The sequence below is a fragment of the Chelonia mydas genome, chromosome 12, assembly GCF_015237465.2.
Source record: "Chelonia mydas isolate rCheMyd1 chromosome 12, rCheMyd1.pri.v2, whole genome shotgun sequence".
Classification (NCBI taxonomy): Eukaryota; Metazoa; Chordata; order Testudines; family Cheloniidae; genus Chelonia; species Chelonia mydas.
The window spans coordinates 13,109,278-13,134,939 of NC_051252.2; the positions used below are offsets into that span (position 1 = coordinate 13,109,278).

The 25,662-nt window shown below is 40.9% G+C and overlaps 2 protein-coding genes across 34 annotated transcripts in view; one reads left to right on the plus strand and one right to left on the minus strand.

Moving 5' to 3' along the window:
- Positions 1–2,865, minus strand: part of FTO (FTO alpha-ketoglutarate dependent dioxygenase) — a 322,346-nt gene extending 319,481 nt beyond the window's left edge. For 13 of the 19 annotated variants that reach the window (XR_005222328.2, XM_043526407.1, XM_037878283.2 and 10 more), the window contains exon 1: positions 2,741–2,865. Coding sequence is in view for 4 of the 19 variants with exons in the window: in XM_037878286.2 (XP_037734214.1) it covers positions 2,741–2,782 (42 nt within the window). In the remaining 15 variants the exon portion in view is untranslated. The remainder of the gene's footprint in view (positions 1–2,740) is intronic. The other 6 variants (XM_037878286.2, XM_027829768.3, XM_043526411.1 and 3 more) reach the window with 3 other exon arrangements.
- RPGRIP1L (RPGRIP1 like) overlaps positions 2,108–25,662 on the plus strand; it is a 138,859-nt gene continuing 115,304 nt past the window's right edge. For 2 of the 15 annotated variants that reach the window (XM_043526398.1, XM_043526404.1), the window contains exons 1-7: positions 2,985–3,121; positions 6,271–6,414; positions 9,947–10,038; positions 10,836–10,980; positions 14,457–14,755; positions 19,242–19,341; positions 21,527–21,670. In XM_043526398.1, coding sequence (XP_043382333.1) covers positions 9,954–10,038; positions 10,836–10,980; positions 14,457–14,755; positions 19,242–19,341; positions 21,527–21,670 — 773 coding nt within the window. In that variant the 5' untranslated portion in view covers positions 2,985–3,121; positions 6,271–6,414; positions 9,947–9,953. Of the gene's footprint in view, positions 2,362–2,971; positions 3,122–5,861; positions 5,942–6,207; positions 6,415–9,169; positions 9,273–9,946; positions 10,039–10,835; positions 10,981–14,456; positions 14,756–19,241; positions 19,342–21,526; positions 21,671–25,662 lie in introns of those variants that run through there. The other 13 variants (XR_005222324.2, XR_005222325.2, XR_005222327.2 and 10 more) reach the window with 11 other exon arrangements.

Here is a 25,662-nt window from a genome sequence, read left to right on the forward strand (position 1 = left end):
ATTGTACTGGGTGCTGTACAAATATATATTTAATAATGGTCAGACAGATTCATTGCTACTAGTTCTTGTTTGTTAGCATTATACAGCCACTTTGCACCAATGTAAATGACTACACAGGATGCAGGTTAATATTGAATTGGGTCCAGTAGTATCATCCCCCAACATCCTACAAGCTAATCTTATTCGAGTCAAGGAAAATAACATTTTGGGGGGATTGGCATGCCATTTTTCAAACAGTCCTAATTTAATTCCTAATCCCACAAACTCTTACTCTTGCAAGATGCTACCTGCCAACTGAAGTTGCCAGTGCTTAGCACCTCTCAGGCTTTCACTTACTTTTAAACTTTTTTTTAAAAAAAAACCCACACACAAAGTAATGCACACATTGCTTATTGAGCAATGCATACTTGCCATGGCTTAAATTTTAAAAGAAAACTGTGACTATCAATCAGACAAGGTGTCTGGAAGGTGAAAAATCCCTGCTTTTTTTTTAAATGTGTGGGGTTTTTTTTTTTAATTAAAATCATTTCAAATATTCAAAAAATATTCAATCAAACTTTTATGGGGAAAAAAATAGATTCTGGGCTGAAACCAAGCATGGAAAAGTTGGTTTTAAAAAGCGTATATTTTCTTTGTCCAATTAAATAAAGGACATGGCCAAAACTATGGCCTACTCTGTAATGAAGTGAGGAACCCAAATAAAAAGCAGATCGGACTAATTCCATTTAAATTATGTGTGAAGAGAAAGGAAACTCGCATAGGTGTTGGGTGCTCAATTAAAATGTCTATCCTGTTGGAATCACCAATCAATAATGTCTAGTCTAACAGCTCTATTTTTATGTTGAACACTATAATACACACAAAGGCAATATTTTGGTGAAGGCAGGACAGGAGAGGTAGGCTTAGGACAAATAATGGGCTAAAATTAATTGGAGCTGATGGCACTCAGCACCTTGAGGAAGTTCAGCTCCATGAAGTTCTGCTAGTTTGCATCACTTTGCACCCATATGAATATTCAGCAGAAGGGCACTAATGTTCCACTGGTCACACGGAGACCAAAAGCATATAGTACATTGCAATTGAATCATTACATTACAGAAACTGTACTCTAAAGAAATCCCACCACAATCCTTGGAGCAGGAGAGTTCTTCTAAAATAGCACAAAACAAAAACCTTGATGATGTACATGAAGGCTTCCTTTGAAGAGAGACAGGTAGCCTGCTGCAGGAGATCCGTGCTTGATCATCAGTAGGGCCTAACCTCAGCCTCTACTGATATATGTGTGTGCACACGTCCTCTTGCACTATATCCCTTGCACTATAGTTCCTCTTACCCCTAACTTATACAGGTGTAAGTGAGACCAGAGTTAGGCTTTAAAACAAAGATTGCACATACTTAATACAAAATATACAGAGGCCTTATATTCTCCTTTCACTTACACTGGTGCATAGCTGTAATTCCATGAAATCAATGCAGTTACAACAGTGTAAAATCACCAATAAAGAAGAATCAGATTCATAATATTAATCAAACACTGTATGAGGGTGCTAGAAAGCCATACAAAAAACTATAGTTAATAGTGCCTTCAAACTATATAAATTAGTACTCTGGGTTAAATTTTCAAGGTGGGCTCACGATATCATTAAACATACACACACATTCAAGAAAAAAATTCAAATGCCAGGAAGCTATAAAATACCTAATATTCCTATCAGATACATTAATATAAAATCATTTGGATCATCTGGGCCAGGGGAGGGAAGATGTTTTACTGGAAAAACAAAAGCACACTTATTTGGCCATTTAGTAAGAAGATCCTGGGGAAACAATTTAATGTGCATATAGTCACAAAAATTGCTCTGGGTAAACATTATAAAGTTCCCACTAAGAATGCAGCCCAGAAACCATGAAAGACCTTGGAAATGGCTTCAAAAACAGTCATATGATTTCAAAGATATTTACAAAAAAAAATTTAGCAGGAGGACAGCACCAACTTTTAGCCACTATCAGGACTGTGGTTAGCACTCAGAGGCAGCGGGCTCCCGGCCCTGTGCTCAGGCCACACCTCTTACAGCTAGAAGCAAGGCAGTCGTGTCCGACTCTTGGGCTACAGTAAACAAGTGGCACGTCATAGGCGATCAAAACGATTTCGTGACCCAGAGGCGGAAGGAAGTAGCCCTGGGAGACGGGCACTGCCCTGCAGACACCGAGACTGGAGAAATCAACCGCAGCCACATGCTTGCTGAACACAAGGTCCCAAGCACAGGGCGGACAGCGCCAGTTAAGGGCCGTGGATAGTGACCCACCAGCGCGCTGCAACGCCATGGGAACAGGGGGAGGATTTGAACCCAGGACACCTGGGTAGGGCTCCGGTCTAACGCCCCGGGAGTGCTAACTCTCGGGCCCAGCAGGCAGGGGGCAGGCTCTAGGGCTGGTCTTTCGGTTTAATCATAAGCTGCGCGCTGTCCCTCGGGCGAGCGGGACGCTGCAGGAATTCACAGCCGGGGAAGGGGGCCAGAGGTCCCGGCCCGGAGCAGCGCCCACTCCCGTCCCCTCCGGCCGCGGGGGATCCTGCTTGGGCAAGGATGCTCCGGCAACCGCTGGGGCGTGATGAGCTCCCCCGCCGGCAGCCGAGAAATCTCCCCTGGACTGCAGAGCCCAGCCTGGGGGCGGGCCGGCGAGCTCGGGCGGGGGGGCGGCCTGATAAGGCTGGGAGGGGCAGGAAGCAAAGAGAAGGTACCTTGGCTTCTTTTTTCTCGCTCGCCCCTGCTCGCCTCTTCATGTTGCCGCCCGCCGTGCTCGAGCACAGCCCCCGACGCTTGCGGCACCCCACACCGCCGCGCTCGGCCTCCCCGTAGTCTTTTCAGCCTCTTCCTGCCGGCTCCAGCGCAGGCCCGGCGCTCCTGGCAGGACTACAACTCCCGGGATGCAGCGCGGTTGACACACGGGAAGGAGGGGGAGGGAGCCTGGAACGCTGGCCGCCGAACTACAACTCCCGTCAGACAGTGGGGCACAGCCTCGCCGGGCCCCCAGTCGGAGGAAGTGACTTTTCTGCGTAGCAACAGAGGCCGTTGCTAACGGAGTCTGAGCGGCTGCGAGGGAAAGAGGAGCACGCAGGGCCGTGAGTACCCAGGGAGCTTTACCGCCCTTGGGCACGGGGTCCGGTGGGACATGGCGGATCAGGGGTCGCTCTGGGGTTGGAACACCCACGGGGAAAATTGAGCGGGTGCTCCGCACCCACCTGCAGCCAAGCTCCCCTGCTCACCTCTGACCCCGGCTGGGGAGGAGGGTCGGGGGTGCAGGCTCCAGACAGAGCTTACCTCAAACAGCTCCCGGAAGCAGTGGCATATCCCCCTTCCGGCTCCTACGCGGAGGCGCGGCCAGGCGGGTCTGCGCGCTCCACCGTCTGCAGGAGCTGCCCACGCAGCTCCCATTGGCCATAGTTCCTGGCCAATGGCCTGGGAGCCATGAAGTCAGCGCTTGGGGAGAAGGGGCAGAGGCAGTATGGAGACCCCCCTGGCCACGCTTCTGCCACCAACAGCCGGGACAGGGAGGCTCACCTTGGATGGTTTCCCCGTCCTTGCTCTTGCTGGCAGAGGCGCGGCCAGGCAGCTCTACAGGCACCACTCTCCGCAGCTCCCATTGGCCGTGGTTCCCAGCCAATGGGCTGGGAGGGCCATGAAGTCAGCACTCGGGGAAGGGGGGGACGGAGGTAGCGTGCCATGGCTTCTGCCACTTGCCCATGAGCACCCCCCACAGACCTCAAAATTTTTACCGTGGACACTTGTGGTTGTGTATGGACGTGTTGCCGACTCCTGTGACGGAGCCGTATTTGGTTTTTTGTCTAGCCATGGCCTACCCTGGGCGAGGGGTTTTTTTTAAGGTCATGGGGCTGCCACCAGTCCTGCTCTATGCAGGCTGGTGCCCCTTTTCCTTGGGGTAGGTCCCGGTCCCCAGATCACGTGTGGGCCCATGAGACACCATCCTCTGCCAGGGTGCCTTGCTCCCAGAGATTTGAGCACAGGAGTGTGGTTGGCTACTCCAAGGGCTAGTCTCAGTCCTGCTCCAGGCTAAGCGCCAGATGCTTCCCACAGATACATAGATAACACTGGGCTTAATGGGAATTGCACTCCTCTGCCTGAGGGGAGAGTGTAGCTTTAAGATACGCACAGGCTCTCACCTTGCATACATACACCAGTATGTTTTCCCCTAAGGCTACCCATTTTTGCTAGCACTGGTGCAGCTACACAGGTGGGAGTCCAAGTGTAGGAAAGGTGCTAGTGTCTCCCAGAGTTTCAAACAATGGCCCACCCAGACTGGCTTAGTCTAGGCCTCCCAAGGTTACACTGATGGCTGTTAGGCTAACAAACAAGCCTATATGCTGAGACAGAATTTTGGGTTTGATTTTTTGATACTTTTATACTAATATGTATGAAGAACAATGAACAAAGACAGTGTGCGTTGCATTTCCCACAACGAGATGGGTCTTTTAGTACAATGAGAAAAGATAAGGGATCGAGCTAAAGTGTTACAGGTTATGGTAGGAATGTAATATATGAGCATACGCTGGAAGGCTGCCTCTTTTGTCAAGGCAAGGTCAAGCAACCAGTCAGGAGGGGAAGAGGGGATGGGGGGAAGGTATAAAACACTAAAAGGCCAAAGACATGCCTGTCCTGACCATAGCACATGAGACACAAAACAGGTGGGATGAAGACCCTAGACTCACAATCCTCCAAAATGGAACATGACCATAAGTTGTAAGGGGTGGGGCCAAGGGTGTCCATTGCAGGTATATTTGGGCCTGCTAAGAAGGAGGAGATGGGAAATGGGCATGGGGAGGGGGGAAATGAGGAACGGGGACACACACAAGGCGCTGTCGCATCAGATCTGGGAAGAGGGAACGGGGGAAATGCTCTATGGCATCAGAGCTTGGAACGGAACACTGGGAAACAGACTCTACCAGCGTGTAGAGCTCTGGATATGCTTGCTTGGAACTAACTCCAATAAACATTGCATTGCCTGCACGTTGGACTTCTGGTCTTCTGCTTTCTGTCTGCATGACAAGAACCAGGGGAGGGAGTGAAGGGAAAGCCCTCTAACAGTGGCCAGATAGCCTGTCTACTCTGTGGCTCCTGCCATTGATATCGCCAGTAGAACTGCAAACAGGGAGAGAAGCTGGGAACTGACGCTTCTGTGTCAGTTCCCAGATTCCTAACATCATGACAATGATATTTACCCACTTACCTCATACAAGGTGGCTGCAAAAAGTAGTGAATATTTGCAAAGTATTTTGAAGGCAAACCCCTATATAAGTATGTGCTTGTTGTTTATTTGTATAGCATTAGCAATTAGAGGACCCAAGTGCATTTCTTACCAGTTATTGCAGAATGTGCCAATGCACTGAGATGGTGAAAAACAAACAAAACACTCCAACATTGTAACATCTAGAAAAGTGTGAAAGAATATTGGACCATGTGTCTATGCTCACTCCTAAAAAAGAATGTGAGACTGTTTTTAATGCCATCTTCCAATAGGCACTGTTTCTTGGGGAAAAAGATAAATGGCATCAGTTACCTCTGACGTATGGCTAGAAGAAGAATACAGAGTATTTGTAAGGGATTTACAAATTTGTGGCTCAGAGATATGTGTTTGTTTGTTTTCCCATAAATTATGCTAAAAATGGCCAATATTTTCAAATGGAAGTACCTAAAGTTAAGCATTTAAATCCTTACTTAGCTAAATAAGTATCCTAATTTTCAGAGGTACTGAGCATATATGGCTCCTGTTGACTTCAATAAAAACTGCACCTTTTAGCATTGCTGAAAATTAGGTTACTAATTAGGTACCTAATGACAGTTTAGGAGTAACCCTATCTGCCCATATCCAAGTTGATGGGCTGATGCGGATCAAGAGTCCACTTGCAGAATTGGGCCATGAACAGGTATTTAGGTGTTTAGCTTTAAGCAGTCATTTTTGGCAATTTTTATCCTTGTGTGCAAATTGTAAATCTGTATGTAAATTTCTTTGTAATGTTTGTCAAATACAAATTGTGCTAAAACAGTTCCGTAAACTCAGTGCTACAGATTACAAAGCTACCATTTTCTGCAGTATAAGTAGCAGTCTGGAAACTTCATGATTTTATGCTAAGGCCCCAAAATTATGTTGGTTAATCACAATATTTCTAATTTCCTTCTTCCAATTGTGAAGGTTTGTGCTTCATTTCCAAGAACAGGAACTGAGTAATAATCAAGTAACCATTATCCTTTTCAGGTAACCTATTCTGGAGACAAAAAACAGTCAGAGTTGATGGGGTGCAGGATACAATGGAGGAGGGTGTGTGTATTGATCAGTCCTAGGGAAGGACTATTGATCAGTCCTAGGGAAGGGAAGATCTACACTTAAAACAAACCACAGGTGTGTTTCTTTTCAGGCCCTGTAGACAAGCAAATCTTTGCAGTCTTTTGGTTAACCATTTTAGCTACTTAGGAGACGGGTGAAATAACAAAAGAAAATAAATTAAAGAGAAGAAAGAGAAAAATGTAATTGCTTACACAAAAAATCAACAGCCTCGTCTTTATCAATCATTCAAACAGACCACTCCTACAAAGGAATTCTCTGTCTGTTTGGAAAACAAACAAATAACTAGACACTGAATGAACTTGAAACACCAGCAATTAGTTATCTAAAATGCCAAACCATTCTCTTAAAACGTAAAGAGCTTGATGGCACATTACACATGGAATTTGTTTTTCTCCCTTGTTGTTCAGGGGAAACAAAGTCTTCACTCATCCTGTTCTGAGATGTTACAACACCACAGTGGTGCAGCTGTGCCTCTGTAGCACTTCATTGAAGACATTACTATGTTGATGGGAGATGTAGTTAAGCCACCTCCATGAGAGGTAGTAGCTATGCCGACTGGAGAAGCTCTCTCTAGAACTACATCTCTAAACTATAAGTACAATTGCTTTTTTGTAACAAGATTGTGATACACTCGCATCAGATTTGATCAGTTAAGTTGATGCCTTCCAGTTATGTAATTTGGAGACCTCTGGGAAAAACCCATGCATTTTTGAAGTGATGTCAGGACAATCTGATTACAGAGGCAAAACTCCCATTGACTTAAATGAGAGTTTTGTTGGAGCAAGCAGTTTATGATTAGGCCTTGAGTTAGTATTCAACAAATAATCCTGACATGTTTCTATGGGGAATTGCTCTTTTGGTATCATGTTTCAGAGGAAAGATGACGGATACTAATGGTCATTAAAGACATCAGTGCACTTCCTGCAAGAGTGGTATGTTAAAACAAACATGCACCAGTATTTCAGGGCAGAAGATAACAGCATTGATGTTTGCTTTGGAGAAAGTTACTTGCTTTTCAGAAGAAAAGCACAGCTTTGGGGTAAAATGGACAAATCGTTCTCAGAATGCTTCCAGATCATGTAGTTACTCTTTTCAAAGTGGTGTCAATCTTCAAGCAGTGATACTTGCTGCTAATTCTACCTCAGTCTCTAAACTTCCCAAAAAGAAAAGGAGTACTTGTGGCACCTTAAAGACTAACCAATTTATTTGAGCATAAGCTTTCGTGAGCTACAGCTCACTTCATCGGATGCATACTGTGGAAAGTGTAGAAGATCTTTTTATACACACAAAGCATGAAAAAATACCTCCCCCCCACCCCACTCTCCTGCTGGTAATAGCTTATCTAAAGTGATCAATCTCCTTACAATGTGTATGATAATCAAGTTGGGCCATTTCCAGCACAAATCCAGGTTTTCTCACCCCCCCCCGCCCCCCCCCCCCCCCCCACAAACCCACTCTCCTGCTGGTAATAGCTTATGTAAAGTGACCGCTCTCCTTACAACGTGCATGATAATCAAGGTGGGCCATTTCCAGCACAAATCCAGGGTTTAACAGGAACGTCGGGGGGGTGGGGGGAGAGACACCATCACAGGGCCTAATAACAACAGCCACACTATCAGAGGCTCAATGTGATATATGCCATCATGTGCCAGCAATGCCCCTCTGCCATGTACATTGGTCAAACTGGACAGTCTCTACGTAAAAGAATAAATAGACACAAATCAGATATCAAGAATTATAACATTCGTAAACCAGTCGGAGAATACTTCAATCTCTCTGGTCACGCGATTAAAGACATGAAAGTTGCAATATTACAACAGAAAAACTTCAAATCCAGACTCCAGCGAGAAACTGTTGAATTGGAATTCATTTGCAAATTGGATACAATTAACTTAGGCTTGAATAGAGACTGGGAGTGACTAAGTCATTATGCAAGGTAACCTATTTCCCCTTGTTTTTCCCCACCCCCCCGACGTTCTTGTTAAACCCTGGATTTGTGCTGGAAATGGCCCACCTTGATTATCATGCACAATGTAAGGAGAGTGATCACTTTAGATAAGCTATTACCAGCAGGAGAGTGGGGTGGGGAGAGGTATTTTTTCATGCTTTGTGTGTATAAAAAGATCTTCTACACTTTCCACAGTATGCATCCGATGAAGTGAGCTGTAGCTCACGAAAGCTTATGCTCAAATAAATTGGTTAGTCTCTAAGGTGCCACAAGTACTCCTTTTCTTTTTGCGAATACAGACTAACACGGCTGTTACTCTAAACTTCCCAAGGTATTTCTGGACTCACTATTCATTTTCAGAAAACCTACTTGGGGGTATGCAAATGGGAAACACCGACCCCTGCACAAGGCTTCATGTCTTTCTTCTATGTTAATTCAGCTTTGGTCAAATTTGTGGACAGCACCAAAACTGGAGAGGATGTAAACCCACAGAAAAATAGAACCAAACTGCAAAATAACCTGGAGGAGTTAGAGCAGTGTGGCTCTGCCGACAATGTTATTCAAGGAAATAAACAAACAAATGGGGACTGTAACCAAACAGCTGCACCCATTACTCTAAAACAAATGTATTACTTTCTCTCTTTAATATGTTCTAGTATTATTCCTTCATGTGTCTAAGCATTCCGTTTGCATCATAGAAGATGCAAGATCAGGTTTAGGAGGTGAGGTGTCCATAAGAGCCTCTGTTTTAAGAAGTGATCCTTAATATGCAAATATTTGAGACCACTTGAGGAAAACTGAATGAGAAGTAATGAGGCCTGGAAAGGCAATATAAGCAGGAACACCCTCCATTTCTCTTAGGCCATTCACAGTGAGGAACACAGCAGAATGCTCCACCTGATGATGTCTTAAGCTTCCTGCTATAAACAGTAGAAACCAATGAGCTTTGGACCAGATACTTAAGGTCGATTAAAGTCTTTCCATTGATTTCATTGTGCTTTGTATCAGACCCTGGGGAAAAAAAAAAGTTTAATCTACAGCCCTTCTTAAAATAGATTATAGGAGCTGTACTGTAGAAAGGAGTATGTATGGTATACTATGATTCAAATTGGCGTAATGTTAAAATTGAAAGTTTTTAATGTCCCCTTAGCAGGGGTGAAAGTAACTTAAAGGACTTACCAGTACGCCGGAGTCCTGAGCAGGGGGTGTAGCCTCAACCAGAAGAGGTGGGGACTTTAAGTACCCTGGCCCTTTAATTCACAACCGGAGTCCTGCCGCTGCTGCTACCCCAGGGCTCCAGCAGTGGGGCTTGGGCAGCGATTTAAAGGGCCCAGGGCTCCAGCTGCTGCAGGGAGCCCTGGACCCTTTAAATTGCCGGCCTGGGGAAGCTGGTCAGGTCCAGCACGGTTTATTGGCTCTTGCCAGTATGCCGTACCGTACCGTGCTAGCTTACTTTCACCTTTGCCCCTGAGTTATACATTTGGGGCAGGAGGTCTTACTATAATGAGTCTGTCATTATAGTGAATTTGTCATTACCTTTTTCTTATTAATTTTATATGACGTAATTATGGTTCATTCTAGTCTCACAGTTTAAGTTACAGATGGAAAAGGATTTCATATGAATTTTGTTATCCACAGATAAACCATGTCTGCTCCAGCTGATGAAACTGCAGGAGACCTGCCTGTGAGAGATGTAGGTCTAAATCTAGCTGGAATTGGAGGATTACAAGGTTTGTACCAGCTGTTATTTATTTCTGTGACAGACTTTGATCAGTGACTTTGTTGGCTTCCTTTTAAAAATGTTTCTTATATTCACACTTATGAAAATTAAGTTCAGATAATATTCAGAGTCTGGGTTAAATTCACAAAGATGTAAGATAATTCAGAGTTCATAGTACTACTTATATTGAGCTCAGGCCCACACGGTGCTGAGGATCTGCAAGTCCATCGAGCCATATCCAGTTTATCAACTGATGTTAGTGCGAGCAGAAGCTGTCCCATTGAACATGGGAGCAGAAGGCACTCAGCATCTCTGAGGAGGTGCTCTGCTCCTCTTAGAATCAGATCCATTTTATGTACTGTCATCTACTGTGTTGAGGCTTATTTCATAAATTAGAGTGAATTTCCTGGACTTTATCAGTTAATGTTCTTATAGTTTGGTGTGAATAAATTTACTTTGCTTTTAAAAAGGGACTCTGTCCAATCTATAAAAATGGACAGCTTACTTCTTAGATTGTGTGTTTACATATAAAGTGCTGTGAATCAGTTAAGCTATTTCCCCTCTATCATCTATTAGCTACCCAGTTTGCCATGTCATTTGTATGGGTATTCTATCCAGAGGATTGGAAAGCATTAAAAAGATTAGAAAATATGAGTTTATGATCATCAATTGGCAGACAGACTTGGCCAGGTGTTGAACATGAAACTACATTAAACTCATTTTTTAAAACTGGCTAGGTTTCAAAATGATGATATTCCTTTGGGAATTGTGAAAGTAATTTGCTGTGATTTTGTTTCTGCTTGTTAGAATCATCAGCTGTACAGAATGTGAAAGCTCGGCAAGCTGTCTCACGGATTAGTCGTGAGGAGCTAGAAGACCGTTTCCTGCGTTTGCATGATGAAAACATCTTACTTAAGCAGCATGCACATAAGCAAGAAGATAAAATTAAAAGGTTTGAATCTTCTTATTTTTTTAAATCAAAATCAAATTTGGAGAATATGTTCTTGTAAACCTTAATCATCAACAAATCAAAATCGTGTAAACTGGAGTAAGAAAGCCTTTCAGAGTGGTCTGTGAAATCCTTAGTACTCCTAAAACGGCCCACAGAAAATTTTGCAGCGCAGTGTTGTGTTATGTACATTCCCCTCTCTGATCTTACTCCACTGAGCTGATTTCTACTCAGAGACCAATCATGACACCTGAAATAGGAGGAGTCCTAGTACTACCTTTTCAGTTCCCAGGCGTTAACTGCTCTCCTACTGACATAAGCATGGTAGGCCTGTAGATCCTTCAATTCTGAGGAAATAGAGATGGAGGAAACCAAAAAGGAGGAGCAGGGAGGAGTGGAAAGGAAAAAAGAAAAAGGATCAACATTTTCAAGATAAGGGGAGAGAGTGAGGAGGAGACAGTGCATGCTGCCTTTCAAAAACCTTTTCATAGTTAGGACAGTACTAGGTTTGGTTGGGGGGGAAGGGTCAAGAGGAATAGAAAGGAGTAAAGATTTGGTGCCACATGTTGTTGTGATGGGGGTTTTATAGATTTCTAGATAAATATTGAGCAATGGGCTATTTACATGCGAAAATGCAAGGGGAGAGAAGAAACGTAGGAGGAAGAGAGGAAAGATATAGACTGAAGAAAAAGTAAATGAATTAGGCCTCGAAAGGGCTAAAATAAAGAGCAAATGGAGAAGTATGAGATGGGTGGGAGTGTATGTGTTTGTGTATATAAAAACTTTATATAACATTGCTAATTTGTGCTATGAGAAAACAATTGTCTCATACCCTCCATTTTGAACGTGTACTTTTAAACAGATATATTCAGTAGAAAAATAAAAATGTATTACAATATTCCCTTGTTTAAAGTGCTTTGCTCCATGTTACTTTAAAACATGGAATTTTGCTCATGAAAACATCTCTTCCATTTCTCAGTCCCATTTAACAAGTATCTTCTCTATTGGAGCTACTCTGGATTCTGTTTGAAGCGAGATGACTCAGATTTTTTTTCTCACATCTCATGCTCTCATATAGTTGTATTAGCATACGATGATATGGATGATCTCATCTGTTTAGGTATGTATCCTCTAGCAGAGTTTCTCAAACATTTTTATAGTGTGGACCACACCTTAATAGAGAAATTGTTTTTTGGACCACCTGTCCTCTCGCTTGTCATTGCACAGATCACTTCTCCTATCATTTGTAAACATATATCTTTTGACCACTACAGAAATTGGATACCTGTAAAACTATTAGAAAAGTATTTGTGGATTTTTAGCTTCTCTTAATTCAGTTTAGCAGCTGGGAGCCAGGAGCAGAGCTAGCACAGTGTGATCAACCAGCTTGCCATGGGCTGCTGGTGTTCCACAGATCACAATTTAGGAATCTCCTATTTATAGAAACCATCTCTTGCATACTGTCAATTATGTCTAGTTTGTATGTACAAAGTACTTTTTTGACATAGAAGATTGTAACCCATCCACACTCCCTCAGTTTGGGGTGAATCCTGCATTCTTCGCTATGGGATGTAGTGCATCTGTGTGGTGGAGGAGGTTTTGTGAGTCTGTGCATTGGTGTACCCATCTGCCATGCACATCTTGGAGCCCATCTCCATTGGGGCTTTCATTATGTTGTTGTGCGGGGACAAAAATCCTAAAGACATCCACGAGGTTGAAAAAAGAGGTTGTAGAGGCACAAGCAGGGACTGGAGACAGTCCACATGTAGCAGTTCAGCTCTCTATCCTACCCCACCCTCCCCGAGGTCTTTCCATCTTTACTTATCCTTTTAAAAGTGGCGCATTCTCAACTGTTTTCCTCATATCTACGGAGGAGTAGCTGTTCAATATCTTAAAAATCTTTAATCAGATCTAAATATGCCACCTTTTAAGCTCTTTAAGTGTTTTATTGTTTTTGTAGTATGGGACAGAATGAAAAAGGATCTATCTAGCTCAGTCTGTACAGGTCATTATTTTACATATTTGCATTGTAGCTTTCCCCAAAGCATCCAGTATTGACTGCTGCCAGGTACTTGATCAGATGGATCACTAGTGTCCTTTTGTGTGGAATTTTCTATGTTTCAGACCAATGACGGAAGCACTGTGGACTGCCTAAACTCACCCAGTGTGCCCATAATTGGCCACCTGGGTCATAATGCAGTGGATGCACTAATTGATATTTTAAATAAAAAATCAAACCCTCGGTGCATTGTCTCTGTTGTGTGTGAGGAAGAAGTCTTAACCAATTCAGCTGCAAATTTCTTCCCAATGCTGGAGTCCTTGTAGCTAGAAGCGTGGATTGAATATGCAGTAGAAATATATATATATCAGAAAATTGCTCGCAGGCAGTTCTGTGACATCCCAAAGCTATTTTGAATTATTTTTTGTTGTTTCACTTTTGTTCTTTTAAGTAAAAGCTTCTGTCTGTACCCATTCTTAAGTAAAACAAACTCCTTTAAACAAATGAAGTGTGTCTTTGTTTTCCATCTCCTGTCTGGGCCTCTGCAAAAATAGATTCCCCATAAACTAGATACAGCTCTTAAAGATGTGCGACCAATTTTGTAAAGTCTTGAACTTGTCTCCCTCATCAAAGCCACCTTTTCTTTCTTTCTATGCCAAGTTTTTTCTATTCACTGCTGGGCATGTTTTATGTTCTTGCATATTACATCACCCCCATGTGCCCTCTTTGTCTTTTGTTCTGGCTTACCAATGTTTATCAAAACTAAAAGAAATCAAAGGTACAACTCTTGAGATGCCAAAAGCAAAATTTTTATCCTTTTAAAGACAGATGAAAACCACACTTCCTGCATCTAATTATATCCCACAGCTAATCATTACTTCTCATAGCACATTGGTACTACATGCTGAATATAAAATTTAGCATGGCAACATGAACTATTAAGATTCTTTCTCCTGAGGAGCTTTCTAGGCATGCTCACCTACACTTTTTAGCATTTTTAGAACTGAAATGTGGTTTAAAATACTACAGTGAAAGTTGAAACAATACATCACTGAAATGCTGCATATTATTAGCATGTGTTCAATAGTTTAATGTCTTGTGGAACTGTAGTTTTTATACATTGCCCCACCACATCCCCAATCTGTAACTGTACTTAACAGAATGCAGAGTTCCTCTATAAGGTCATGCGTTAAAAATTATATTTAAGGAGCATATGGAGTAAATATGTGTCCTCTCTTTACTAACCTTAAATGATAAGCCTTAGGAAACTGTTATTTGTCAGTGCTATAAAGCAGATTGCTGCCCAGTGGTTTCAATTATCTTCAAAGGTTTCTTCACAGGCAGTAATAGTTGTATCAAAACCTGCAATTTATTATTCAGGTTTTACGCTGAAGTCTTCACAGTGATTGTGTTCTTTTCAACACAATGGTTTTTATGCTGACTTTTCGCATTCTTTTTCATCTTTTTATTATTTCCACAGAATGGCCACCAAGTTAATTCGGCTTGTTAATGACAAGAAAAGATCTGAGCAGATTGGTGGTGGCCCCAAGCGGTTGGGCCAGGATGTGGAGCTTGAAGAAATGATTGAGCAGCTGCAAGAGAAAGTTCGTGAGCTTGAGAAACAAAATGAAGGCATCCGCAAGAGACTCATTTCAACCAAACAGCAGCTCCAAGTTCAAGGCCATCGGCACACTCCATACAGCTATGTTCAATCTCGCATTAACACTGGTCTCAGAAAAGTGAACGAGGCTGTTGCCATCCCAGAGCGCACAAGGAAAGGTATAATTAAAATTGAGATTATGTGCTAATAACTTTTTAATAGACAATATCCTGATTGGGTCTAGGCTCTACTCTCTGATACATGCGTGCACGACATTGCAAATTTTTGAAAAATCTATTATACATATGTAGATTCTGGAAGTTATATGTTGCGATAGAATCATCATTAATGCAGGTTTTTGCATTCAAGGCTTTCCATTGACTACAAGAGGAGTAGAATTGGGCACTCATTTTCAATCTTGTATTTGGGGTAATTAAATTATATAAGAGAGTTCAATTATATATGTTACATTTTTATAAGGAGAAAGTTTGTGAAGGGATTTGTGTTTGGATAGTTTATTGTATCTATTCCAAATAACTTGTAAAAAATAGTCATGGGGTCTGATCCAAAACCCATTGAATCAGCTGGAGACTCCCCATTAACTTCTATGAGTTTTGTGTCAGACTCATGGTCAGGTACATTGCGTATTTGTCTTTTTTTTTTTTTTTTTTTTCTTCAAATTTTCAGTTTCTCCATAAAGAGAATATCCCATACTCTTGCAAACATTCATTCAGCTGGGAAAGCACATTGAGATTATTAGTTACTATGACACTTTGACCTGCCAAAAAAAAAATAATTCTGACACTTTTAGACAGGCAATGAAAAGTAATAAGCTTTTGCATTTTACTCTCCTAATGTTTATATAGTGTGAAATTTTTAATACCCAATAACTGTGTTCTTTCCGCCTTTTGTGATATCATGAATTAGAATTAGACATTTCAATTAGTCTACCTCTACAATGCTGTAGTTAAAGGTGGTGCAAGGACAGAAAACTAGGAATGCTCTATGACACACTATAAATGGTCTTCAGCTTGGAAGAGCAAACTATTGTAGCTTAGACCTATTCTTGCAAAATTCTTTCAGATATATTGTTAAGCAGAGATTCTTTCTATTTGTTTCATGTCTCTCTGTGTTGCAGTTAAAGATTGCCACCTTGTCTTTAAAAAAAAAAAAAAAAAAAGTGATAACCTTAGTGTCTTGGCTAATATTTTGTTCTCCAAGGCAGAGGTGAGCATTGCCTGCTGTATTTGCATATCTAATTGTAGCACTATCAGTTTGACTACAATAACTCCTTTTTCTTTCTGTGTAAAGCATTTTGGGATATGAAAGGAGCCCTAGTTTTTGCTTTATTTGCATTTGTACGTTTTAGTCTTATGGGTGAGAAAATACAACCATGGCAACTAAAATTTGCACACATGCACTTTGTGGAAAGATTCTGATATTCTGTTCTCCTGCGTGGCAATCTTACAAAGATTTATTTTATTACAAAAAAAAAAGTACTCTTATTATTATTATATTGCTTCTGCAGAGCCCTACTGTAGGAGTTGCGTGGCTGGCCATATGTCTACAGAATCTAAATTGAGTAGCAGTGGTCAACTAGGAGCAAGCACAATTTACTTAAGACATACATCCAACAGCTGGGTGTATAAAAACAGCAAGATAGCTCACATATTGTGAGAGAAGTCGCAATTCAGGGTAACTGCATCTGTATTCCCCATCTGTGGTCCAGCAAGGACACCCACTCTAGGCTCCCAGCTCCTCAACTGTGACCTCTCATGGGCAGAAACCCATGTCTCTCTCCCTCCTGACTGTGGTTTTTCCAGGCAGCATAGTTCCCCAGCAAATCAGACTACCTAAGCAGGCTTGCCCTGCTTTCTCCTCAGAGGCTACAAACAGCATAACTGCCCACATTACAAGTTACCACGGAGCCCTTTTTAAGCAGGCACATTTATTTTTAAGTTGAAAGCATTACAGAGAAAACATATTAAAAACAAAGACCCTACACCCATGCTATAAAGCTTACCAGAGGTCATTCCAACTCAGCCTTAGGCTCTGGCAGGTGTCAGTCCTTCCAACCCGTCTCTAAGGATTTCTCGCCTCCTGCCTCTACCCCCCTCCCCCCCCCCCTGGAACGGAAGGTTCTTTTTGTTTGCTGGATCAGAAACATGACTCTGAGTCAGTTTAAACTCAGGCTAAAAGTGAATTTGCCTAATCACCTCCCACTGTCCTTAGTTCCTGGAATGCTGCGCAATCCCTGGCCCTCAATGATACATAAAAATACAGTAAGGTCTCCCAAACATACTGCAGGAAATTGCCTAATATCTCTATCTGAGAGTAAACAAGGAGAATCCATCTCAATCCCAATTCAGGTTCTGACTTTCAGAGGGGCCATCCTAGATTCCACATAAGATGTAGCTTGCTTGCTTACCTGAGGACAAGTTCCAAGATCTCATCCAGCCAAGTCTCTCTTATCGAAGTCTTGGTAGGTCTAGGCTAGAAAGCACAGTGAGAATTTATTTGTGAATGTTAGGCCTGACAGGAGTCTGCACTTTTATAAATCCTTTCTTTTAGGGAATGTCTACACAGGAGTTGGGAGGGTGCTTTCCAGCCTGGGTAGACAGATGCGCACTAAACGTGGCAGAGTGGCCACGGCAACACAGGCAGCAGCTCAGGCTAACCACCTTGAGTAGAATCTTGCCCAAACCTCTGGATATGGGTGGCTAGCCCAAGCAACCACCATGGCCACACAGATATTTTTAGCACACTAGCTTGAGCAGAACTAGTGCATGTCTGTCTGCTCACTCTGGGAAGCATCCTGGCAGCTGCTGTGTAGACATACTCATCGGTTAAGGATGCCCTTTTACGGTTAGTTGAATCTGATGTACACTTGCTTAGTACACCAGATTCAACTAACCGTAAAAGGGTATATTAGTGTTTCCTTCTCAGCAAGTCAAAGACTCTGTACTATGGTGTTCACCATCAAAAAAATGTCTTGAATGTTGTCTCAGCCTGCTCTTTAGATAGTGATAGGCATGGATGTCTTCAGTCTGGGTTGGGGAACACATCTAAGATCTTTGACTATATGTGGTCTTTGGAGACTTCAGGAATCAAAGAATCATTAACTTGCTAGAACTGTGGACTATCAGGCTGGATCTCAAAATCTTCCTTATAGATCAAAGGGAAACAAGTGCAGCTTTTCAGAGACAATATGGTTGCTTAAACAGACAAGGGAGAACTTGATTGCCTCTTTTGTGTCAGGATACAAGATATCTAAAGGAATGAGTCACTTTGTCTCAAGTGTGCCTATCTGCTATGCACCTGGCACGCCCACAAACATCTAAAAGAACTAGATAAATTCATGGAGGATAGGTCCATCAATGGCTATTGGCCAAGATGGGCAGGGATGATGTCCGTAGCCCCCTAGCTAGAAGCTGGGAATGGGCAACAGGAGATGTATCATTTGATAATTACCTGTTCTTTTCATTCCCTCTGAAGCACCTGGCATTGGCCACTGTTGGAAGACAGGATACTGGGTTAAATGGAGTTTTGGTCTGACCCAGTATGGCCATTCTTATGACTACTTGAGTCAGAAAGGTGTGGCTCAGTACGAGTAGTCATTCAAATCCTCAGTGGCTTTTCTGATATTTTACTACGCAGAGAGACAATGTGTGTGAGGTAATATCTTTTATTGGAACAATTTCTGTTGGTAAGAGAGACAAACTTTCAAGCTTACACATTAACTTGTGTGCTATTAGAATAATAAAAGTCCAACCAGGAATGCTCTGGATGTGAAGAATGATTAGCTATTCTTGGAATAACTGAGCTGCTTAGAAAGTCAACCAGATGATTTGTAACCTTTGGAAATACATAAAAGGTCAAAGTATCTCAGTTCAAAGGCTACCTAAGTAGGTAAGACTGTGCATTTAGTTCATTTTATGATCTTGTTGGTGTTCCTGTGTATTGAACATCTCACAGCTCACTCATCTAGAGGGACGGCAGCCTCAGTGACATGTATCTTCAGTGTGCTCTTGTCTGAAGTCTGAAAAGCTGATGTATTGAGTTCAGTTCACGCATTAGCAAATCACTAATCTCTTGATGCTGCAATAAGATTAGATGTTGGATTTGGGAGGTCTGTTCAACTAGCCTAGCAGAGCTCTTCAGGGAGGTTACATCTAGCTAGCCCCTTTCAGTGGTACAAACTACTAATCATGGTCCTGTGACTGCTAAACTAGGTACATGACTCCTCCAGTATGGCTCCATGGAGTTAGTCCAATCAGAATAAGAATAGTTGCTAGGCAGTAACCATTTTTTAAATTATCATTACTGTTCAGTCTTCCTGCACTGAAGCTGGTATTTATGTTCTTTGCTTATCAAATTGCAATAAATACCTTCTTCTAACCCATATCAAAGCCTATTGATAACATTTCCCTGTAACCATGCATGCTGTTTTGTCCATACTGGAATTTTGATACCTGAACTGTGTGGTGCGTATTCTGAATTTATACATAGCATTCTGTTGTGTATTTGATATAAAAATACCCTTTATGATATCTATATAATAAGTGCAGATATTTATATTGTGTAAGGATTTTTTCCTTTATGTTAAATATCTTTTTCATTAACTTCAGTGTCAGAAATATGCCTCTCTGTTTTCTTTATTTCTAGGAATGAGATTTCAGGATGTAGAACTGAGATCCCCCCAACCCATGCTCCCAAGATACGGACATAGTTTGCGTGAAGAAGCAAGGGCTGAGATAAGAAATTTGTATGATATTTGTATTTCTTAATTTTCTATAATATACAATTATTAGTATATGTGATATTAGTGAGAAAAAACACATTTTGCAATCATCAAAGGTTCTTACAGGGCTTCCACTCCAACAAAACATGGGGCCTTAGGATCTGGCATTGATTGTACTGGCATCAGCAACACTGCACGAGAGATTTAGAAATAGAAAGTATAAGGATCCCTTATCAAATTGCATTGGGCAGAGAAATTTAATAGAGTAAAATGTAATCAAATTGCATTGGGCAGAGAAATTTAATAGAGTAAAATGTATGTATTCTAGTTGGAATTTGGTCAGGTTTTAACACCCTTACTCATGCAAAATTTGCCTTGGAATCTTTTTATGACTCTTAGTGGCCAGAGCAGTTAATTTCTAACTTATGTTTCATTCAAAAACCAGCACTTCTTGCAAGCACAGTGTCCCCTATCCCCATGCTAGGCTATTAGGTTAACACTGACAGAAGGAAGAAAGCTACCTATGAAATTATTACCAACACGCTTCTTGAAGCACCTGGATTTTAGTCTAGAGATCTCCCATCAAAGTGGTGACCTAACTTAGATGTTGCTTAACTGATGAAGTGTGAAGATTCCTAGTCCAAGCGAGTGGGCCAGATTCTGTACTGTGCGTCTTGGACGGTGCAGCCCAAGAAATGGGGGTGGCAAAGCTGGCTTTAAGGATATGTCTACACAGCAAAGAAAAACCTGCGACTGGCCCATGCCAGCAGGCCTGGGCTTGGGCTGCAGTGCTGTTTCGTTGCTGTGTAGAATTCCGGGCTCAGGGACTCTCCCACCTCGCCAGCCATGATTGTCTAGTTGCTCTGTAGACATACCGTGAGTCATCTTTGCATTTCCTAGGTTCCAGGCTGCTCTTCAATTCAATTGGCATGCATTGTAAGTTAGACTTGGAGCACAGAGAAACTCTGGCACATCCCTGCTCTGAGGGCTGTGTTATCCAAGGGTGTGGTGGGGAGGGGAAACATGTAGCAAAAGTAGTTAATTTCTAACTTAAAGTTACAGGACTCTGTTATATTATTTCTCTGCCCTAAAACTTATCAGTAGCTATTCTAGTTTTCTGAGTCTGGCTTTTCCTAAGTCCATTTTTTGCGTATGGCAATGGTATTTCAGTAACATTTATCCAAGTCAGATTTATTTGAGGTCCCAAAAGGGCTAAATTTTCAATATAGGCATAAACTAAATTGTCCCTTGGGTGTAAATTCCACCCACTTAAAGGAGTTTAGAATACTGTTGATATGACCCCTGAATTTGGTCCTTGGTGAACAGTTAAAAGGGTGATTTTAAAATACAATACATAATAATTTTCAGTGAGTAAAATATGCAGTAAATGTACCTTACCTCTTGGAGTGAATGGTAAGCATAGTTTTCTCAAGATACAACATATATATTTACTAGAGTTAATAGCTGGCAACTGTATCTAATGTACAAAAAATCTTATAGTGAAAGAGACTATTAATAAAGACATACAAGGTAGCCACACTCAATACTACCTCTATAATTGCAATGGAAAAAATGTGAGGTTACTTTGCCAAGAAACATTCCAGATCTGGACGTTTGTCTACTAAGATGATTCTCAAAGTTACCAATATACCATTTTTTGATTAATATGATGTGCTGATCTGCTCATCTTTCAGGGCAAACCCAGATCTGGGTGGAATTCACCTGAAATATCACTTCATCAGAATAAATTCCACTGCTTGTAAAAGTTAGTAATTTTGATGCAGATTGCCTAAATTGCAGTGCACACCACCACATAACCCAAAATAAAAGGTTAAAAATGGAGTTCCCTCTTTTAGTCCATTGAGGATTTGTTAATCTTCTCATGCCTGGAGGTGAAGTTTTCCTGCTCCCAAACATTCTGGCAACAGAAAATTAAGAATAGGACACACTTAATATGTCATGTAAATAAATCAGATGTGATATGACATAATAGCTTATTCATGCTAAACAAATGTACTTAATTTAAGCCATCTAAGATATGCTGTTTTAAAGATGTTATGAAGGGTTTAGCTATTGTAATTGAAAATGTGGCTAATATTTGCTCATCTAATTTTTTTTTTTGGACTATTTGCATCCCCCTACATGAACTAAGTGTGCATCTAGTTCTTATAAAAAACCTCTAAACACAAGCTGCTTTGTTAACTTGCAGGGAAAACGTGATTGAGTCACAAAAGGGACAGATTGAAGAATTGGAGCACACTGGAGAAGTGCTAAGGAATCAGCTAAGGAAGAAGGAAAAAGAGTTTGAAGAATCCGTTCTGCAACTGAAAGAGCAAAAAGCAACAGGGCAAAGGTATTCTGAAAAATGGAAGCTTCCATATTACAAAGCCATAAAGCCTTCTATATGTATTAGGGTGAAGCTAATTATGTCCTAATTCATATATCCTCCATATTTCTCAAAACAGTACAGGACATTTAGATAATGATTCTAGAAACAAATGAAGTTTGTTGTGCTTATTTCTTTGTGTGGTAATGCTGAGTACTAAGGCATTCAAGTAAAGCCTTGTCCTGCCTGACCCTGGCCAGTTAGTATGCTGAAGGTAGGCCCTGACCCTAAGTTTACACACTAGGCCGGATATAGGGGCAGGCAATCTCCTGGAGTGCCGGGCTTGGGAGGCACTGGGCTTGGAATGCTGTTTTTGTTGTTAGCGACAAAAGGGAAAATAGAATGCTTGAAGTAAAATGTTTTACAAATCCTATTTTGTAATTTATCATCTTATATGACCAGGATAAATCATGCATGCAAATCATGAATGAAAGTTGTGAAATGGGCTGCAAATGCAATAAAAAATTAGGTATTCAAAAGTTTAACAAATGGAGAGAGGGGGCACTGAAGAAGTTCCTTACCTGGGGAGCCATTTGTTTTAGGGCCAGCCCTGTTCATACATATGATGATCTCAGTCAAATGAACATGAAGCTGTTAAATGCAATAAAATGATGACATGCACAGATGTTTAAATGCATACAGCAGAATGCCCTCTATAGATATGCAGGGGAAGAAACTGAAGACTGTTGTATTCTTTCCTCCTCTTTGCTACCTCTCATTTTTTTTCCCTGACTTCTCTTGTTTTTATTCCTATATATTTCTCCTTCTACTTTTCCTAATTCCTCACTTTTCTTATCTTTCCCTTTCTTCTTTTATCCTCATCATCTGTCCTTCTTTTTTGTTCTGTTATTCTCTTACCCTCAACATTTTCTTTTCTCCTTTGCATTATTTTTTCTCACCACATTTTTGTTTCTAATTTCCCTTATTCTCATCCAGTTCTACTTCTGTGCTTATTTTTTATCTTCTTCCTGACTTTCCTAATGACTTACATCTCTCTTTTTGTTTAAAGTTAATATTTTGACTTTTTAGAACTGAATTGATGCAAGAAATCTCTCTGCCAGCTCTGTATCTTTTTAAGAGTTAGACAGGACAGATATATTGAGTGGCCTGATCTTGTTACAGCTACACTCAACAGCTCTTTGCTCTTCTTTTGTCATCTTGTGTCTTCCTCCTCAATCTTAACTCACACCCATTATCTATTGCTACTTTTCATTATAGTTTAATTTAGGGCTCACTATTCTATTTCATGCAGGCGAAAATCCAGTTGACTTCAATGGAAGTTTCTGCAGACTTAATACTGGCAAATTAGGCCCTTAATTATACCATACATCGTTCTGGGCAGGAACCTTGGCTTATGTGTCTGTACACATCAGTAGCACTACATATTTAATAAATGTTGATGTTGAATTATTTAGCATATCATAATTGATCTCAGTCTAGAACGTCTTTCTTTTAAAACATAACGTGAATAGTTTAAAAGGGTATTAGCAATACTTCCGCTTAGAAAAAAATCTGTATGTATTATGTATATATTTTACCTTAACTTTAGAGATTCTAAACACATGCAATCTATAATAGTACTGTAAATCTATAGTTATTTACATTAATAAAATGACTGTACAGGTACCAGTAACAATATTATTTGTAGGTTTCCATTCCTGTCTGCATAAGCTCAGGTTTGAAATTCTGGAAGTATTTCCTAGATATCTGATTCCTTATTTAAAACCTGGCCCTGAAATGTTAGAAATCTATATACTAGTAGTTCCTGACATTTATGGCACATAATCTTTTCAGAAAATATAATTGAAATTCCTTGCAGTTGTTGTTTAATCGACCAGTTTGGTTTGTCATCAACTTGGCATAAACTTTTAGTCATCCCAAGCCCGTAATTGGCATGAAATAGGAACTAAAACACCCTTTTATTAAAATCATGTTTTTTTCCTGTTGTTGTGGCCCCTAGAACACTCAGATGTGATTTTTGCATATGTTCCACATAATCTTTTGTTAGCAAAACTCTTGTGTCCTTGCAGCCCATGTGTCTGTGGTTTTTAAACCAAATTCAATATAAAAAGTAAACAATATAATGTATGTAATTTCCCTATTTGTAAAGGAGGTGCTACAGTAAATAAAAAAGAATTCGCTGTGAAATCACATGCACATGGATATAAAAAGTAAAAAATTAAGTGTACTGGGGACCACCCCAACCCCAAAGCAGCCTGAAATCCAAGAATCGCAAAGGTGGCTTAAAGCCACTTTGACCTCGCAGTTCCACCCCATCCTGCACTTAGATTTTCTATGCTGCACTTCAAAACAGGCACAACACAGAACATAAACTAGTGTCTGTCCAAGTGGGTTAGACCAGGGGTTCTCAAACTGGGGTTCGGGACCCCTCAGGGGGGTCACGAGGTTATTACATGGGGGTCGTGAGCTGTGAGCCTCCAGCCCAAACCCCCCTTTGCCTCCAACATTTATAATGGTGTTAAATATATTTAAAAGTGATTTTAATTTATAAGGGGGGTCGCACTCAGAGGCTTGCTATCTGAAAGGGGTCACCAGTGCAAAAGTTTGAGAACCACTGGGTTAGACTATGCATTGAGGGGACTATTGCAGCATTCACTAGTACAGCTGCAGATACTGTGTTTCTTATAATTTTCCATTAGAAGTTTTGTTTTTTAAATAGGGGCATATTACTTTGAGAAACTTGGCACATAGGTTATCAGGCTGGTTACATTTTTTAAACATAACATTTAATTTAATTTAGTTTGGTTGTATTTAATTTAGAGATGGACAGAATATAATTACTTCATGGTTGGATGATTTCTACAGAACATAGTGCTCAAGCCAAAATGCTTTAATTCTGAACAATTACATTTTTGCAAGCAGCTAGTCCTTCAAGTAACTTAATTGCTCTTGGTATTTTCCAAAAACTTATTTTGAAGCCGCTCAGAAGTGCATTTGTGAAACAGATACTTGACAATGCCCTTCATCTTTCATCTCTCAGTATAGAAAAATAGTGTATTTTGTATATATAATAGCATTTTTTCTGCAACAGAACTTCAGGATCAGGCCTATTGAAAACACAGATTTAGGAGAATAGTACATTAAATTCTCTTGATTTCAGTGTTTGCATTGTAGCAGTTCCATTCCCAGATTAGAAGGACCAAATATGGTAGACCTAATACAGCATTGGGGATTCAATAGAACTACACATGAGTAAAACTTTGCCAAATAAGACCCACTGCAAACATAAACTTGTACTCACATTTCCATCTGACTTCTCATGCCTGACTTCTCATGCTCACGCTTGTTTGTGTGTCTGCAGATCAGAGATTTGCTGATTGTTGGATAGGTATTTATTTAACTTCGCACACATCCAGATCCCTATTTCCACATGCAAATACTGAGTTGGACTGAAAGCAGGAATGTAAATGTGCACACAAAGATGCATGTTGTCCTGATTTCTGTGTGTATAGTTCTAAATTGAAATGCTTAATATATAATTTGATATGTGAATTGAAACAGTTCTAGTTTCTCTTGTATCAACATCTAATAATGACACTAATGTGATACTTAAGAGTAAATGATTGCTTTTTTTTTTATTTGACCATCATTAAAAGAAATAAGAGGTACAAAACAAAAACTCTATTAAAAGTTTCAGAGTAGCAGCCGTGTTAGTCTGTATCCACAAAAAGAAAAGGATATGTGGCACCTTAGAGACTAACAAATTTATTTGAGCATAAGCTTTCATGAGCTACAGCTCACTTCATCGGATGCATGCAGTGGAAAATACAGTCGGGAGATTTATATACACAGAGAACATGAAACAATGGGTATTACCATACACACTGTAAGAAGAGTGATCAGGTAAGGTGAGCTATTATCAGCAGGAGAGCGGGGAGGAAAAAACCTTTTGTAGTGATGATCAAGGTGGGCCATTTCCAGCAGTTGACAAGTACGTG